This window comes from Arachis duranensis, chromosome 4 (assembly GCF_000817695.3).
Source record: "Arachis duranensis cultivar V14167 chromosome 4, aradu.V14167.gnm2.J7QH, whole genome shotgun sequence".
Taxonomy (NCBI): domain Eukaryota; kingdom Viridiplantae; phylum Streptophyta; class Magnoliopsida; order Fabales; family Fabaceae; genus Arachis; species Arachis duranensis.
Window position 1 is genome coordinate 89,949,765 of NC_029775.3, and position 15,114 is coordinate 89,964,878.

At 38.5% G+C, this 15,114-nt stretch overlaps 2 protein-coding genes across 2 annotated transcripts in view; both read left to right on the forward strand.

The window, feature by feature from the left end:
• The first annotated feature begins 8,530 nt into the window (after positions 1–8,530).
• On the forward strand, positions 8,531–10,214 carry LOC107472078 (homeobox protein BEL1 homolog). The gene is made up of 3 exons (XM_052260593.1): positions 8,531–8,710; positions 9,349–9,720; positions 10,140–10,214. Exons 2-3 carry the CDS (start codon positions 9,412–9,414, stop codon positions 10,212–10,214), a joined length of 384 nt encoding a protein of 127 aa, XP_052116553.1. The 5' UTR covers positions 8,531–8,710; positions 9,349–9,411.
• The window catches only part of LOC107472079 (plasma membrane ATPase 4), a 43,690-nt gene continuing 38,542 nt past the window's right edge, over positions 9,967–15,114 (forward strand). The window contains exons 1-4 of the mRNA XM_052260594.1: positions 9,967–10,372; positions 10,476–10,598; positions 10,687–10,791; positions 10,911–11,007. Of these exons, the coding sequence (XP_052116554.1) occupies positions 10,289–10,372; positions 10,476–10,598; positions 10,687–10,791; positions 10,911–11,007 (409 nt within the window). The 5' untranslated portion in view covers positions 9,967–10,288. The remainder of the gene's footprint in view (positions 10,373–10,475; positions 10,599–10,686; positions 10,792–10,910; positions 11,008–15,114) is intronic.

Below are 15,114 nucleotides of genomic sequence, written 5' to 3' on the forward strand. Positions count from 1 at the left end.
GGTCGTGTGCCCTGGAGATCGGTGTATAACCCCAACATCCAGAAAGTTGGGCTGGACTCGTGCTGCCCTTGTGCTTTTCGCGCAAAAGACCCACGCGATCGCGTCACATGTACATAACCAATTTCACGCGACCGCGTGAGCGATGCGACCACGTCGCATGGACTGCACAACACCCTAGAAGGAGACAGAGAGTTGTGCTGAAACGACGCTGGAATCGTGCGTCTAGCACAAATTCCAGTGACGCGATCGCGAGACCCACGCGATCGTGTCCACCCCTCTCCTACCCCTCCTATGCGATCGCGCGTTCCACGCGATCGCGCCCACCCATTTTTCACCCCTACCATGCGACAACGTGCCCCACGCGGCCGCGTGGGTTTCAAAATATAACCCCCCAGCCACGCGAACCCTATCAGTCGCGTGCCTACCACCCTCCCTCTTCCCCCTCTCTCCTTCCTCTACCCTCCACCACCACCCGGCCACCACCGACACCACCCGGACGCCGTCGACCACCCAGACGCCGCCGCCATCTACCCCCTCTCTCTTCTTCCCTTCTTTCTTATTCTTTCCTCTTTCCCCCTCCTCCGCCACTGCTCACCTCCGCACCACCGCCCCACTGCAACCCCCCTTCAACACCCCTTCCCCTACCCCCAGCCACCTCTCTTCCCCACTCTCCTCCTTCGCCTACCAGGTTCCGCAACACGCAAACCCTTTTATCCGTTCGTAGTTTTTCTTAAATTTTCTGTTTATGTTCATGTTTAGGCTAGTTAGATATGCATGTTGTAGTGGATTTTAGGTTGTTAGGTAGCCTAGGATTTGGTTAGTGGATTTAGGTCTGTTTACTTGCACTATTCATGTTTCTGTTTTATCATATCTGCAATTCTGCTGTTGCTATACCGTTGTTCATATGCTGTGATTTCCCGCATTTGCTGCTTATTACTCTGAATTTTCATGTTTATATTCATTATCTGTACCTGCATCTTAATTTTTAATTCATATGCACTGCTTTGATTGCTGTTTATTTTCCGGGATACTCCATATTTAGCCGGAATGCTGCCCAAATTTCTATAAAATATTTTCATTCATTTTTGGTTTGGCATTTTGAACTCTGTTTTACTCTGCTTTACCCAAATCATTTCATGAATGCCAGGGCATGCTTTATTATCCTCTTTGATTTCCTGGTTTATAAACTGCATCCGTGATGCTCTGATTCCAATTCTTCTTTATATCTCTTTGAATCAGCATCCAATTGTTTTCTTTGTTTGGTTATGAGTTACTTCTATTCCTACCTGTGAATCCTTGTTTCATGGAATACTTTCTTTATGCCACTTACTTTACCTACATTTTACTGACTTCTTTTTCCATTTCTACCCATACTAACTTTTTATAATCTATTTTCTGGTTTTCTGTTTTTCAGGATGTCGACCTCACAGAGAAAAGGAAAAGGCAAGGCTACTGGCAAGCGCAAAAGAGGAGACCCCTCCCAGTCCATCATAGATCTAATGCATGATTCCTCATGATGGGAGAAGAACTTTACCCAGCAAGAAAATGCTGCCCAGTTGCTACCTGAAAATGATTCCATCAAATTTGCAAACCGGTACTGTGAGTTGAAGTATCTGGCATTTGCAGACTCCAGAAACCTATACCTGGAGAGAACTCTGAAGATTCCAGAAGCACTCCAGCAATACACCACTGAGCAAATCAAACAAAGAGGCTGGTTCTTTTTGGAAAGAGCACTGACAGAGGTCAATGCATCTTGGGTTAGGGAATTCTACTGCAACTTCTATAACACTACCCTAGATGTAGTGAACCTGTGAGGCAAGCAGATTCTGGTCACTGAAGAGGCCATAGAGGACATCCTACAGCTCCCACCTAAGTCCGTTCAGCCTGATGGTTACAAAAAGGCTGAGGAGGATATGTGTTTCTTGAGGTTTGATTGGGATGCTGTCAAGGCAAGGATAACCCTGGACCCGACTGTTCCTTGGGAGATGGGTCAGGACACCACCCTGCCCAAGGGTATCAAGCGGGCGTACCTAAATGATGAGGCTCAGTTATGGCATCAGATCTTGAGTAATTATGTGATGTCGAGTACTCATGAGACAGAGATTCCAGCTGCTATGATCACCCTCCTCTGGTGTGTGATGGAGGGTAAGGACCTGTACTTTCCACGCTTTATCCGGCATTATATGGCCAGGGTCCACGTCCGAGGCACTCTTCCCTTTCCTTATCTGGTTACACAGCTAGGTCGTCGAGCTGACGTGCCATGGGATGATGCCGATGAGAGATCAACGGCTGTGGACTGCAGCAAGATCATTCCTCACAGTAGGAACTTCTTGGCTTTGGGCTACAGACCACCACCTTTAACTGCTACTGATGAAACAGCCCCACCGTTTGCCGGACCCTCTTCTTCCACAGCTGCCCCTACTGCCACCACTGCACCTCCACCTACCTCAAAGACGGTCTACCGCCTCGTGCACCGCTTATTTCGATAGCTTGATCAGATGGAGTGTCGTAACCGGCGCCGGTATGAGCATCTGAAGCTGATGATCCGACAGGACAGTGACATCCCCTCCGAGCCTGACTCACCATCTGAGCTATCCGAGGAGGAGGCGGATGAGCACCAGGAGGAGACCCATCTGCAGGCAGGCACAGATCAGGTTGCTCCCCAGGCAGAGGTCCCACATCAGATTGAGGCCGCAGATCCTGAGATCCCGATCTAGTCAGCACCTCCTCTACAGCAGCCAGATCCTCAGCCCACTACCACCGAGACTCCAGCTACCATTCCTACTAGTGATGACACCCCTTCACACCCGGCTTGACTGAACATCAGGGACGATGCTTCACTTTAAGTGTGAGGAGGTCGCCATCTCTGGCGTTTTATTTTGGTGAACCACTACATCTTTTTTTCTTTTATTCTGGATATTTTTCTATATTTTTCTTTTTATTGTTATTTTCTGAGTACTTATACATTTCTACTTTGATGTATTTCTACTCTATTTCTTCATTTTGCATTTTTAGTTCATATTTTAGCTATTTAGTTTATTTTAGTCATTTAGTTTAGTTTGCAATTCTAACTTATTAGCGGATTAATTAATATAGTTTACCCTTTTTAGCATAAGATAGCATAATCTAAATTGAAAAATATAAAAAGGAAGTAAGCTAGGAAATTGAACCTAACAGATTTAAATCCATAAATCTTGTATATAGAGCATTACATCATATAGTTAAGTTGACAACATTTCATCAAGGAGGAACATTAAAACTTTAAAGGCCACCTAAGACAATTTTTTTATGAGAATAATGGGAAATTTTAACTAAACCTCCATGACATACATGAGTGATATATGATTTATGAGTTTGAGAACATATAGCCTGTGAGTTTTGAGCTTAATTGTATGGTTACATTTAAACCATAATATTTTATTCTTGTGTGTTCCGCTCTTCTTTTCTATTCTGATGTTCTTTGCTTTGTTTTAATCTATATGTCCAGTATAGAATATAGATACATGCCAAGAGAGTGATTGAGGCCTTGTTTGATTTTTAACTCACTATCCCACTACCTTTTATGCCATCCTTGTTAGCCCCTTTGAACCTTTTAATTCCCTTTTATTCTATTTAGCCATACTACTAGCCTTAAGCAGAAAAACAAATAAATTTCCAAGTTGAATCCTTGATTAGCTTAAGATAGAAAGTTGTGTAATTAATTAAGTGTGAGGAAACTTTATGGGAACATGGATGACAGAAACAAGGGTAGAACAAAATTGAAAAGAAATTAAGAATTTTTGGAAAACATGCTCGTGTGAAATTAAAATGATTAATTACCATGTGCATTAAAAAAAACAAAAATGCAAATTAAAGCAAATGCACATGGTATAAGAACAAAATATGAGCATGTGACATAAAAAGTGGGAATTATGGGAAAATGGGTAAAGAAGCTTTACTTTAGAAATTATGTGTATTAGGTGAGATCTTAGACTAATTAAGGATTCACTTATTAGCTCACTTAGCCTTATACATATACCCTTACCTTTTTACCTTGGCCCCATTACAACCTTAATTAAAGACCTCATGATTTTTGGTATGTCTATATTTTATAATTGTTGATTGGTTAGATGAAAAACAAAGTTATAGAAAATAAGGATAAAAAGAAGAATAGAGTGATTAACCCAATAAACACTGAGTGACTAGAGAGTAAACACAAAATCCAGTGAGGGTTCACTAACTCATTAACATATATCTCTACTTAAATTACTAATTGTCTTGCAAGTTTATTAAATATTTTTCTCTCCCATCTCAATTGTAAAAATGCTTTATCATTATCTAAGGTTGGCTATATATATATATGACTCCTTGAGAATGTGAATTGATTTAACTACATGTAAGCTTTATATATGAGTGAATGAAATTAGAATTGCATCATGCATTTAGTTAGTTGCATTTAGATTAGAATTGCATTGCATGGCATTCAACTACTTCAAAACCTTACTTTTTACCTTGGACATAGCATGAGGACATGCTATTACTTAAGTGTGGGGAGGTTGATAAACCCATATTTTATGATATATTTTATGCTTAATCTGAGCGATTTATTAAATCCTTCACCCACTTATTCATATTAATTGTATGGTTTTACTTCTCCTTCCTTATTATGTGATGTATGTGAAAAACATGTTTCCTATGCTTTTAAATTAATTATTTTAATCACCTTTAATTCCATTCGATGCCGTGATTAGTGTGTTGAGTAGTTTAAAATCTTCTAAGGCAGGAATGACTTAAAGGATGGAAAAGGAAACATACAAAAATGGAAGGAAAGCGCAAAACAGAGTTTTGAAGAAACTAGCATCCACGCGATCGCATGGACGATGCGATCGCGTGCCAAGAGCGAAGAAGCATCGACGCGGCCGCATGACTGACGCGACTGCGTGACTTGAGCAAATTGCATACGACGCGGACGCGTAAACGACGCGACCGCGTGACTAGGAGAACTCCGAATGACGCGACCATGTGACCCACGCGGACGCGTGACAGAGGCCACGCACCAGAAATTGCAGAAACGCTTATAGCGGATTCTGAAGCCTTTTTGGCCCAAAATCCAAGTCCAGAAGTCAAAGACCAGAGATTATGAAGTGGAGGAATGCATCCATCGAAGGAGACTCCAAATTTTCTGTTACTTTCCATGATTTAGATTTAGTTTTGAGAGAGGTTCCCTCCTCTCTCTCTCTCTTAGGATTAGGATTTAGGACTTCTCTTAGTTTTAGGAGTGACTCTCAATCCCAGGTTCTTTATTTTTATTCATCCCAATTTAATTTATGAACTCTTCCATGTTACAGATTACTCTTTTAAATTAATGTTATTTAAGATATTTCAGTTTAATATTGCTTCCTTTTATTTATGTTATTGTTGTTCTCAATCTGAAGACATTCTTATTCCAGTAGATACAATTTTCTTTCCTTTTGGTTTTGGTTAAATAATTGGTGACTCTAGAGTTATCAAACTCATTATTGATTGAAAATTGGGTTTCTTCATTTCATTAATTCATATTCCAATAACTCTAGCCTTTCCCAAGGAAAGACTAGGACTTGAGGATTCGAATTAATTCATCCACTTAACTTACCTTCATAGTTAGAGGTTAACAAAGTGGGAGAAGAATTCAATTCTCTTCATAATTGATAAGGATAACTAGGATAAGACTTCCAGTCTTTATACCTTGCCAAGAGTTTATTTTACAGTTATTTATTTATTTTTATTGCTTTGAAAATATACCTGTGCCCATTGCCCAAATTCCAAAACCCCAATTTACAAACTCATAACCAATAATAAGAAGACACTTCCCTGCAATTCCTTGAGAAGACGACCCAATGTTTAAATACTTCGGTTATCAATTTATTTAGGGGTTTGTTACTTGTGACAACCAAAACGTTTGTACGAAGGAATTTCCGTCAGTTTAGAGACTATATCTACAACGCAACTGTTTTTATGAAATTCTTTAATGGCAAGAATCTTAACGTCAGAGACACCCCACCATGTTAACATCCTTTCATTTTCTATTTTGTTTATATTGGTAATAAGTTGAATTTTCACTCTTAGTTGGGTTTATTTAGTTTAAGTTGTGATTTAGCTTGTTTAATAATATTTGGCATTGTTTTGATAACTTGTTAGTCTCTCAATAAGCTTTTGAAAAAAAAATTAACTGTTGCTGTTCTCTGGTACAAAAACTAGCGAGTTGTGCTGAAACCATGCGGGTGGGGTGTTAGAGGCACAACCTAACTCACGCGTGCACCTCGCTGATGCGTACACATCACTTTGTTTTTTCGCAACCTACGCATGAGCGTGGTTGACGCGCATGCGTCGTCTCTTCATGCTACCTCTAGTACAAAAACCAAAGAGTTGTGATGGAACTGTACTGGTTTCATGTGTCTAGTATGAAAAGTAGTCACGCGTGCGCGTGACCGACGCATACGCGTCATATCCTTTTTCTGCTATTCACGCGTATGCGTGACCAACGCTTACGCGTCGCTTCTCTTCTCCCATTTCTTTCTTCTTTCTTTCTATCTTTTTTTCTTCTTAATTCCTTTAACTTCTCAGTTGTATTCTTTTTCATTCTCTTTTACTTATTGCATTTGCATACCTTCATTCATTACATTTTAACTTTGCTTTTGTAACTCGTTCTTATTTTCCTTCTTCAGTTTACTATTTTACTTTTGGTGTTGAATTTTCATACTCAACTGTTGACAAATTCTTGAATCATTTTGGTGCTTCTTGACATATTTGATATTTAGTTGACATGCCATTCACTTATATTGCTTTCTCACCTATATGTTGTAGCTATCATGTAGTTGAGAACCTCATTATTATTTGGCATTAGCCCCACCTATATTTGATTTGCTTTAATATCTTTGTTTTTGGGCTTAATCTTCCTTCTTTTCTCCCCTTTCAGGTTGGCCACCTAGAATGGAAAGAAATCAACTTCTAAATAAGTTCCTCTGTACAATCTTTTGAAGGAACTCATTAGCTGTGACAACCCACCTTGGAGGAGCCCAACTTTCCGTACCCACTGTGCTCTTTTTTGCATGCACCGAGGGCGGTGCAATCTTTAAGTGTGGGGAGGTCAAGGACCGACTTCTGTGGGTAACTACTTTTTTTTTAAACCAACTCTTAAACTTGCATGTGTAGTTAGTTGCTTGCATTTAGGTACTACTTGGTTGAAGTGATGATTTCTTTTCCAAGAAAGCTATTTTAGGGCATTTCACTAATCTGAATTAAAATTCTTGTTGAACTTGCTTGAAGAAAATTATTTTTGGAACATGGTTTTAGAGCTAGAAAACACAAGCCTAGTGAGATTTTGAGCCTATTTGATTGGTTACATCTTATCAACCAATATTTTATTTCGGTGTGTATTGTTCTCTCTAAGACTGTGATCTTTGTCTTGCTTGATTCTATATTTCCATTGTTTGATATATGCATGCACTTATGTGGTTGAGGTCTTTGTTTCACTATATCTCACATACCCATATGGCTTTACCTTTTCATCGTCTTTTGCAAACCAATGTTGAGTCTATTTTACCCCATTTATTCTTTATTTTAGCACATTACTAACTCTAAGAGGAAAAACAATGAATGTCTTTAATTTGAATTCTTGGTTAAATTAGACTAGTGAGAGTGTTCATGAATTAAGTGTGGGGAAATTGGGTTTGGAAACATTTGGTTTGGGAATTGGGTATTTTACATTTTTTGTTAAAATGTGAAAAAGATAGTTGAGCACATGTTCATGCATTCAATACTTTAATCATATTTAATGGGAAGTTAGATTTTGTATTTTGATTACATGGAGTGTCTTAGGTTAGGTGGAAAGTTTGAGTTAATCAAGGATTCGAATTTTAGTCCACTTGACCAAATACAATCCTACTTTTGCCCTAACCTCATTACAACCCTTGAAAAGCCCTCTTAATATGTGTATTCATGAATTAAATTTTTGTTGATTGGTAGAAGAAGAGTAAGCCTTAGAAAGCAGGATTAGTAGAGGACCGAGAGAGTCGACCCTCAAACACTAGAGAGATTACAGTGTATACACTTTCGGTGAGGGTTCGATCACTACAAAAAAAATGATATAAAATGGCATGAATAATATGGGGGTTGTATAAAAACGCCCTAATATTTGAATATTATGTCATTTCTTACTGTTGCCGTAATTAATTTGTAATTAACAGCGGTTGTTTTGGATTCTGGCGGTTTTAAAACGCCATTATCAACTTGTATAAAATGCCCAACCCTAAATTAACCCCTCCTCATTCCTACATTGAAACGCGGCCACTGTGAGAGAAATCTTGAAGCTCTGCCACTGCGATCTCCTCTGTCACGATCTCTCCTCCGGCGACAATCCTCTCAAGCGACGACCTCCTCCGGCAAAGTCTCCTCCAGCGGCGACCTCCTCTTGCAACGTCTTCTCCAATGGCGATCTCCTCCTGCGATGATCTCCTCCTGCCAGTGACGTCTCCTCTAGCGACGGTCTCCTCCGGCAACGTCTCCTCTAGCGGTGACCTCCTTCTGCGACGTCTTCTCCAGTGACGGTCTCCTTCGGCAAAGTCTCCTCCTGCGATGTCTCTTCCAGCGACTTCTCCTCCAGCGGCGATCTCCTCCTACTACGTTCTCCTGCGGCGGAAATCTCGTCCATCGAGCTATTGAGCTGCGAGTTTCTCCTCCGGCAGACTCACGAGTAGGTTCTTCTCCCTATTTCCCTTTGTTCTCTTGAAAATATTTCATTCTAATCGATTGTCTTAGGCTTGCCTTAGATTAGATGAACAAATTTAATTAATTTGGTTTGAATCTCAGCATAGTAGTCAAAATATTTCTTGTTCTTTATTCTCGACATGTATATGCTTTATTTTGTTGTTCAATTTCCATAAAAGAAAAGAGGAAAACACTCTAGAAATTGATTGAAAGAGATTGATGGTGAAACCAAAGACAATCTCAACTATTTCAAAATTGACTGTAACTAAATTGTTTCATCATCATCTGTTCATTGCTGTTTTAATGTGGCTCTACTAGTGTCAGATTAGTTAAAACTTGAAAAGGTGATTAATTAGACTGTTGGATTTATGTGTTCTGTGTCAAATATCAAATATGTGACACTTTCTACCTTTGAGGTATGTGCGTATGTGTTTTCTATGGAAAAAAAAGTTGCAAGTCAAACGGTCTTTATTCCGTTATGTGAATTATTAGTATCTATCAATGCAAATCAACCCCAATGAGGTCCCTAGCTAGCTAACTTTTTGACGGTTTGGTTGATGGGATTGTATTGGGGATTCTTTGTCAATTAAAATGTAAATGTATGTCTGGAAATGAATGAAGCAGGTTTCAAAGTGGTTTATCAACGCAAGGGTTCATCCAGAGGAAGAAGAATGCTTGGGGCGAGTGATGGACACATTTGGATCGGTGGAGCTTGATTTCTCTTCATACACGCAGCAGCAGCAGCAGCAACAGCAGGGTTTCAATGGGGTTTCTTTAACTCTAGGGTTACAACAGCACGGTGGAAGCGGGGTGAGCCTGGCGTTCCCTCCTCCTCCGGTGAGCAGTCATCATAGCTCGCTCTTCTACGCAACAACCAGGGATCAGATAATGGACAGCTGTCCACCCTCATCGTCATCTATAGTTCATCACTACTCTCTTGTTGATGGCGAACCACAAAATCTTCCTTACAGGAATCTCATGGGTGCACAGTTCAGGGTATGAATGATTAATGAATGAAGTAGAATTCTCTATGTGCGCTGTTTGTTTTTTTCTAAAGTATGCATTGCTTATTTGCTTTTTGCTTGTCTTATAATACAAAAAGGTAACAACGTAACTGACATGATTGCAACTAATAATGCATTCATTCATCTTTAGTTTGTCTTAATATATAGATTTGAATGAATTCAGTGATTGTATTATGTTGGTAACTAAAGTGAAGCCAATTACAAAAAAGGGAAGTCATCTTCCCCAAGGAATAATAAAGCCATATATATATGCATCATATCATCCTTATCTTTAGGCCTCCTTTTGACCTCTTGTCACTTCCAATTATATAATATAAGTTGAGCCAAGACATAGATTGAGTGATGGACACATTTGGATCGGTGGAGCTTGATTTCTCTTCATATATCCAGCAGCAGCAGCAACAGCAGGGTTTCAATGGGGTTTCTTTGACTCTAGGGTTACAACAACACGGTGGAAGCGGGTGAGCCTGGCATTCCCTCCTCCTTCGGTGAGCAGTCATCATAGCTCGCTCTTCTATGCAACAACCATTGATGCTGCTATGCCTACTATTGTTGGAATGGCACCGAAAAACCAGGATGCCATTGATGCTGCTATTGTTGGAATGCTTGCAGATCCCAAAGAGGTTTAACTTCTTTCATAAAGCTTAGTGTCCTTAATTTTTGTCCTTGATTTCATTATTTGAAAATCGTGCCAAAAATTGAACATGTATATGCCTTGTGCTGCAGGCAAGGGCTAGAATCAGATATGTTCACTTTTTACCTTTCAATCCTGTTGACAAGAGAACTTCTCTGACTTACATTGATGCTGATGGAAACTGGTACTGTGCCAGCAAAGGCGCTCCGGAGCAGGTAACAATTTTTAGTTTGTTCATGATTTGTAAGAGGTTTTGGCCTGTTCCATTGATGCTGATATGATATTCTTTGTTATGATGAATAGATCATGAACTTGTGTAATCTAAGGGATGATGCTAAGAAGAAGGTTCATGCCATTATTGATAAGTTCGCCGAAAAAGGCCTTCGTTCCCTAGCCATTTCAAGACAGGTTCTTACATCAAAGTCTTCATGCTTTAATTTTTCAGTACATGTTCCCAAGTTTCTTGTAAATATAAATAATAATAATAAAGAGAACCTGAATCTGAAGCATCTTCTCTGCTACTGCAGGAAGTTCCTTCTTGGCAAGACAAAGATGCAAGTATCGCCACACTTCTCGTCGAAGAGTTAATTGAGAAAGCCGATGGATTTGCCGGAGTCTTTTCAGGTTTATACTCATTACTATTTTCTCAAAGAGGAAATCATGGTCCACACTACAATTGGGTTTTTGAGACAATGGCTGAAAGCAATGCCATATATATTCAGAATAACAGAACTTCATCTGAATTGCTTTTCACTTTTAGCTTCAAACCAAACATAACCAGATGCTATGTTATTAAATATTACGAGTTTCTCTTTTGTTAATTTCCATTCCTATGCATTGAAATTCTAGATGCATTGCTAGAAGGAACCTGGAATCAGCATAAGAATGACCATATAGTTTCTTTTATTATTATTTTTTATATTTTATATTAGATCCTGGGATTTAAGCGTAGATTTCTTTTTTTTTCCTTTTTTTTTACATCATTAGCATATATATATATATATATGCATTTAAATTTTCTCTCCCTTTAAGTGTTGAATTTCTAATCCGTGAGTTAAATTTTCGTTGTTCAGAGCCTCAAAAACTGTTACAACGGGAAGAATCTCTTAACAGTTGAAAAGTAGTGGCTCAACAGTAACATTACTAATTTCTCCAAAGTTTTGATGGGTCATCTTTCTTCAATGTTCAATGGGTTGGCAAAATCACTGACAATTAAGAAAGGGAGGAATTCAGAAAGATGCAGCGGAAGAGAAGCGGCGGAGAAGGAAGCAAAAAAGAATGAGTTCTTATTATGTAGCTCAAGTACTAATTATTAGTATTTATCTCTCTCTAGATAGTTAGTTAGTTGTATTTGATTTATTATTAATACTGTTAGTGGAGTAGATAGTAATTGAGTGCCTTGCAGAGTGAGTTTCTAAACTTTGAGAAAGCTAAGAGAAGGATAGAAATAATATGGAGGCAAAGAGGTTAAAAAGATAGCTACTCCTAATTAATAATGAATTCTTATCAAATAGCATATTTCTTGTGAGACTGCTGGTTTAGTTTTCTCTTCTTCAAAATGGCTATTTATTTGAGCAACTATTTATTTCTAATGTTTAATTTTCTTTTACAGGTAATATTTATTTACACGGACATGAACAATGAAAATTTTGGAAGGGCCTGAAGCAAACTTTTTGAGCATCTCTAGGAAAACTCCCAATCTAATAGAACTAACAATATTTCTTAGTTTGATACTTTGTATAGGAGTTGTTACTTTTGATTCGCAATACTAAAAAATTATATATTATGTTTAATACTTTGAGTTATATAATATTTTGTCCATGGATTATGATTTTGTTATTGTGGAATTTAATAAAAAAATATTTTTTTGCACGATAAGAACAACAGTAAAAATTGCATTTTAAAAGATAAAAAAATGTCACTTTTATTAGGTAAAAAGGGTAGATCGTAATTGCCATTTTAATCAATATGAAACGCCATTTTAACCCGGTAAAAACGGCGGTTTTAAATGCCGTTTTAACCAATAAAAAAGTCATTGTTAGGGTAAAAATGGCGGTTCAAAAATGCCGTTTTAACCAATAAAAACGCTCACTTTATTAGGTAAAAATGGCGGTTCAAAAATGCCATTTTAACCAATTGAAAATGCCATTTTTACCTTGGAAATAACGGCGGTTTGAACCGCCGTTTTAACCTTCCCAAAACCGCCGTTTTATTTGGAAAAAATGGCGGTTTGAACCGCCGTTTTAACCTATCCAAAAACTGCCGTTTTAACTCAGGAAAATGTGGCGGTTTTCTGAAAACCGCCGTAATAACCAGAATGGCACCCAGAATTACGTCGTTTTCTAAAACCGCCATTCTTGGTAATAATGGCGGTTCAAACCGCCGTAATTACCTAAAAAAACCGCCGTTTTAACCAAAATTTTTTGTAGTGGATGCTCGATTCTTTGTTCCTGGCTTTCACGAGCTTTCTCCTTGCAAGTCTATATGTACTTCATTTTGAGATTTAAATTAGTAAAATCCAGTTCATATTTGTTCTTGAAAGATTTATTTACTTTTAACTAAGTAGGTAGAAGCATTTTGCATTTAGTTGCATTCATATAGATAAGTTGCATTGCATAAGTCTTGCCATTTTCCCTTCACCCCTTTATAGCTTCTCTTGAGCTTAGCATGGGGACATGCTAATATTTAAGTGTGAGGAGGTTGATAAACCACAATTTTATGATTTATTTTGTATTGAATTGAGTGGATTTGTAAACTATTCTCACACTTATTCATGTAAATTGCATGTTTTTAAGTTTTTTTTTTCGAATTTTGTGCTATGATTGAAAACATGCTACCTAGGCCTTAGAATGGCTAATTTTTAATCCTCTTTTATTATCATTCGATGCTGTGATGTGTGCATTAAGTGATTTCAGAGTTTATTGAGAAGGAATGGCTAAGAGGATGAAGAGGAAGCACGTTAAAGTGGAAGGAACACAAGGAATTGAAAATTTGAGAAGCTGGTGCCGACGCGCACGCATGGATGACGTGTACGCGTGATCGTGCAGTAGACAAACGACGTGTACGTGTGGCTGATGCGTACGCGTGGTCAGTTCAATGTTCAGTGACGCGTACGCGTGGCTGACGCGTACGCGTGACGAGCATCACGTGCCTCAGTAGAGTGAATTCGCTGGGGGCAATTTCTTGGCTGCTTTTGACCCAGTTTGAGGCCCGAAAATTAAGACAAGAGGCTGCAGAGTAGAGTCGGAGGATGATTTGAATCATTCATTCATTCACACATTTTAGGTTTAGTTAGATGTAGAATTCTAGAGAGAGAGACTCTCTTCTCTCTCTAGGTTTTAGGGTTTCTTCTTTTAATTTCTCCTTAGGTTCAGATTTCAATCTTCCTTTAATTTAGTTTTCTCTTACTTTTATTTGTTCTAGCACTTTAGTTCATCAACTCCTCTTGTGATTTCTTTATTTTGCTAATTTAGTTTATGAGTTCATTTTTTACTCTCAATTTTCATTATTGGAATTTATGTTTCATGTTTCTTATTGTTCAATTACTTTGTTATTGTTATTTCTTTGCTTTGGTTAGTCATATATTTCACTATGTCTTGTTAATTTTCTATGTTTTTATTTTATGCCTTCCAAGTGTTTGATAAAATGCTTGGTTGGATTTTAAATTAGATTTTTGTGTTCTTGGCTTGGATTGAGTAATTTGGAGACTTTTGAATTGTCAAAATCTCCTGTTGATTGGTGATTGAAAGTTGCTAGTTGGCTTGAGTTTCACTAAATCTACTCTTCGATTAGGACTTGTGAACTTAAGTTGATTTTGCTCACTTGACTTTCTGATGACCGGAATTCACTACCCACATATAATGAATCCGTTCTTTGGCAAGCGCACCAAATTTATCGTCAAGTAATAACCCCGAATGGAGTGGGATCGTATCCACAGAGATTAATTGGATTAAGCAAGCAATAGTTGATTAATTATCCTAGTTAGACGATTCATATTGGAGTGGTAATTGATGAGCGGATAATTTGTATGCTTTTTGGCATTGTTTTTAGTATGTTTTTAGTATAATCTAGTTAGTTTTTAGTATATTTTTACTAGTTTTTAGCTAAAATTCACTTTTCTGGACTTTACTATGAGTTTGTGTGTTTTTCTGTGATTTCAGGTATTTTCTGGCTGAAATTGAGGGTCCTGAGCAAAAATCTGATTCCGAGACCAAAAAGGACTGCAGATGCTGTTGGATTCTGACCTTCCTGCACTCGAAGCGGATTTTCTGGAGCTGCAGAAGCCCAATTGGCGCGCTCTCAACGGCATTGGAAAGTAGACATCCTGGGCTTTCCAGCAATATATGATAGACCATACTTTGCCCAAGATTTGATGGCCCAAACCGGCGTGGCAAATCAGCCTCAGAAATTCCAGCGTTAAACGCCGGAACTGGCATAAAACTTGGAGTTAAACGCCCAAACTGGCATGAAAGCTGGCGTTTAACTCCAGAAAAGGTCTCTACACGAAAATGCTTCATTGCTCAGCCCAAGAACACACCAAGTGGACCCAGAAGTGGATTTTTACGTCATTTACTCATTTCTGTACACCCTAGGCTACTAGTTTACTATTAATAGGATCTTTTGACATTGTATAAGACCTTATGACCTCATGACACTTTACACATTTTCTTTGTGTACTTTCCACAGCATGAGTCTCTAAACCCCATGGTTGGGGGTGAGGAGCTCTGCTGT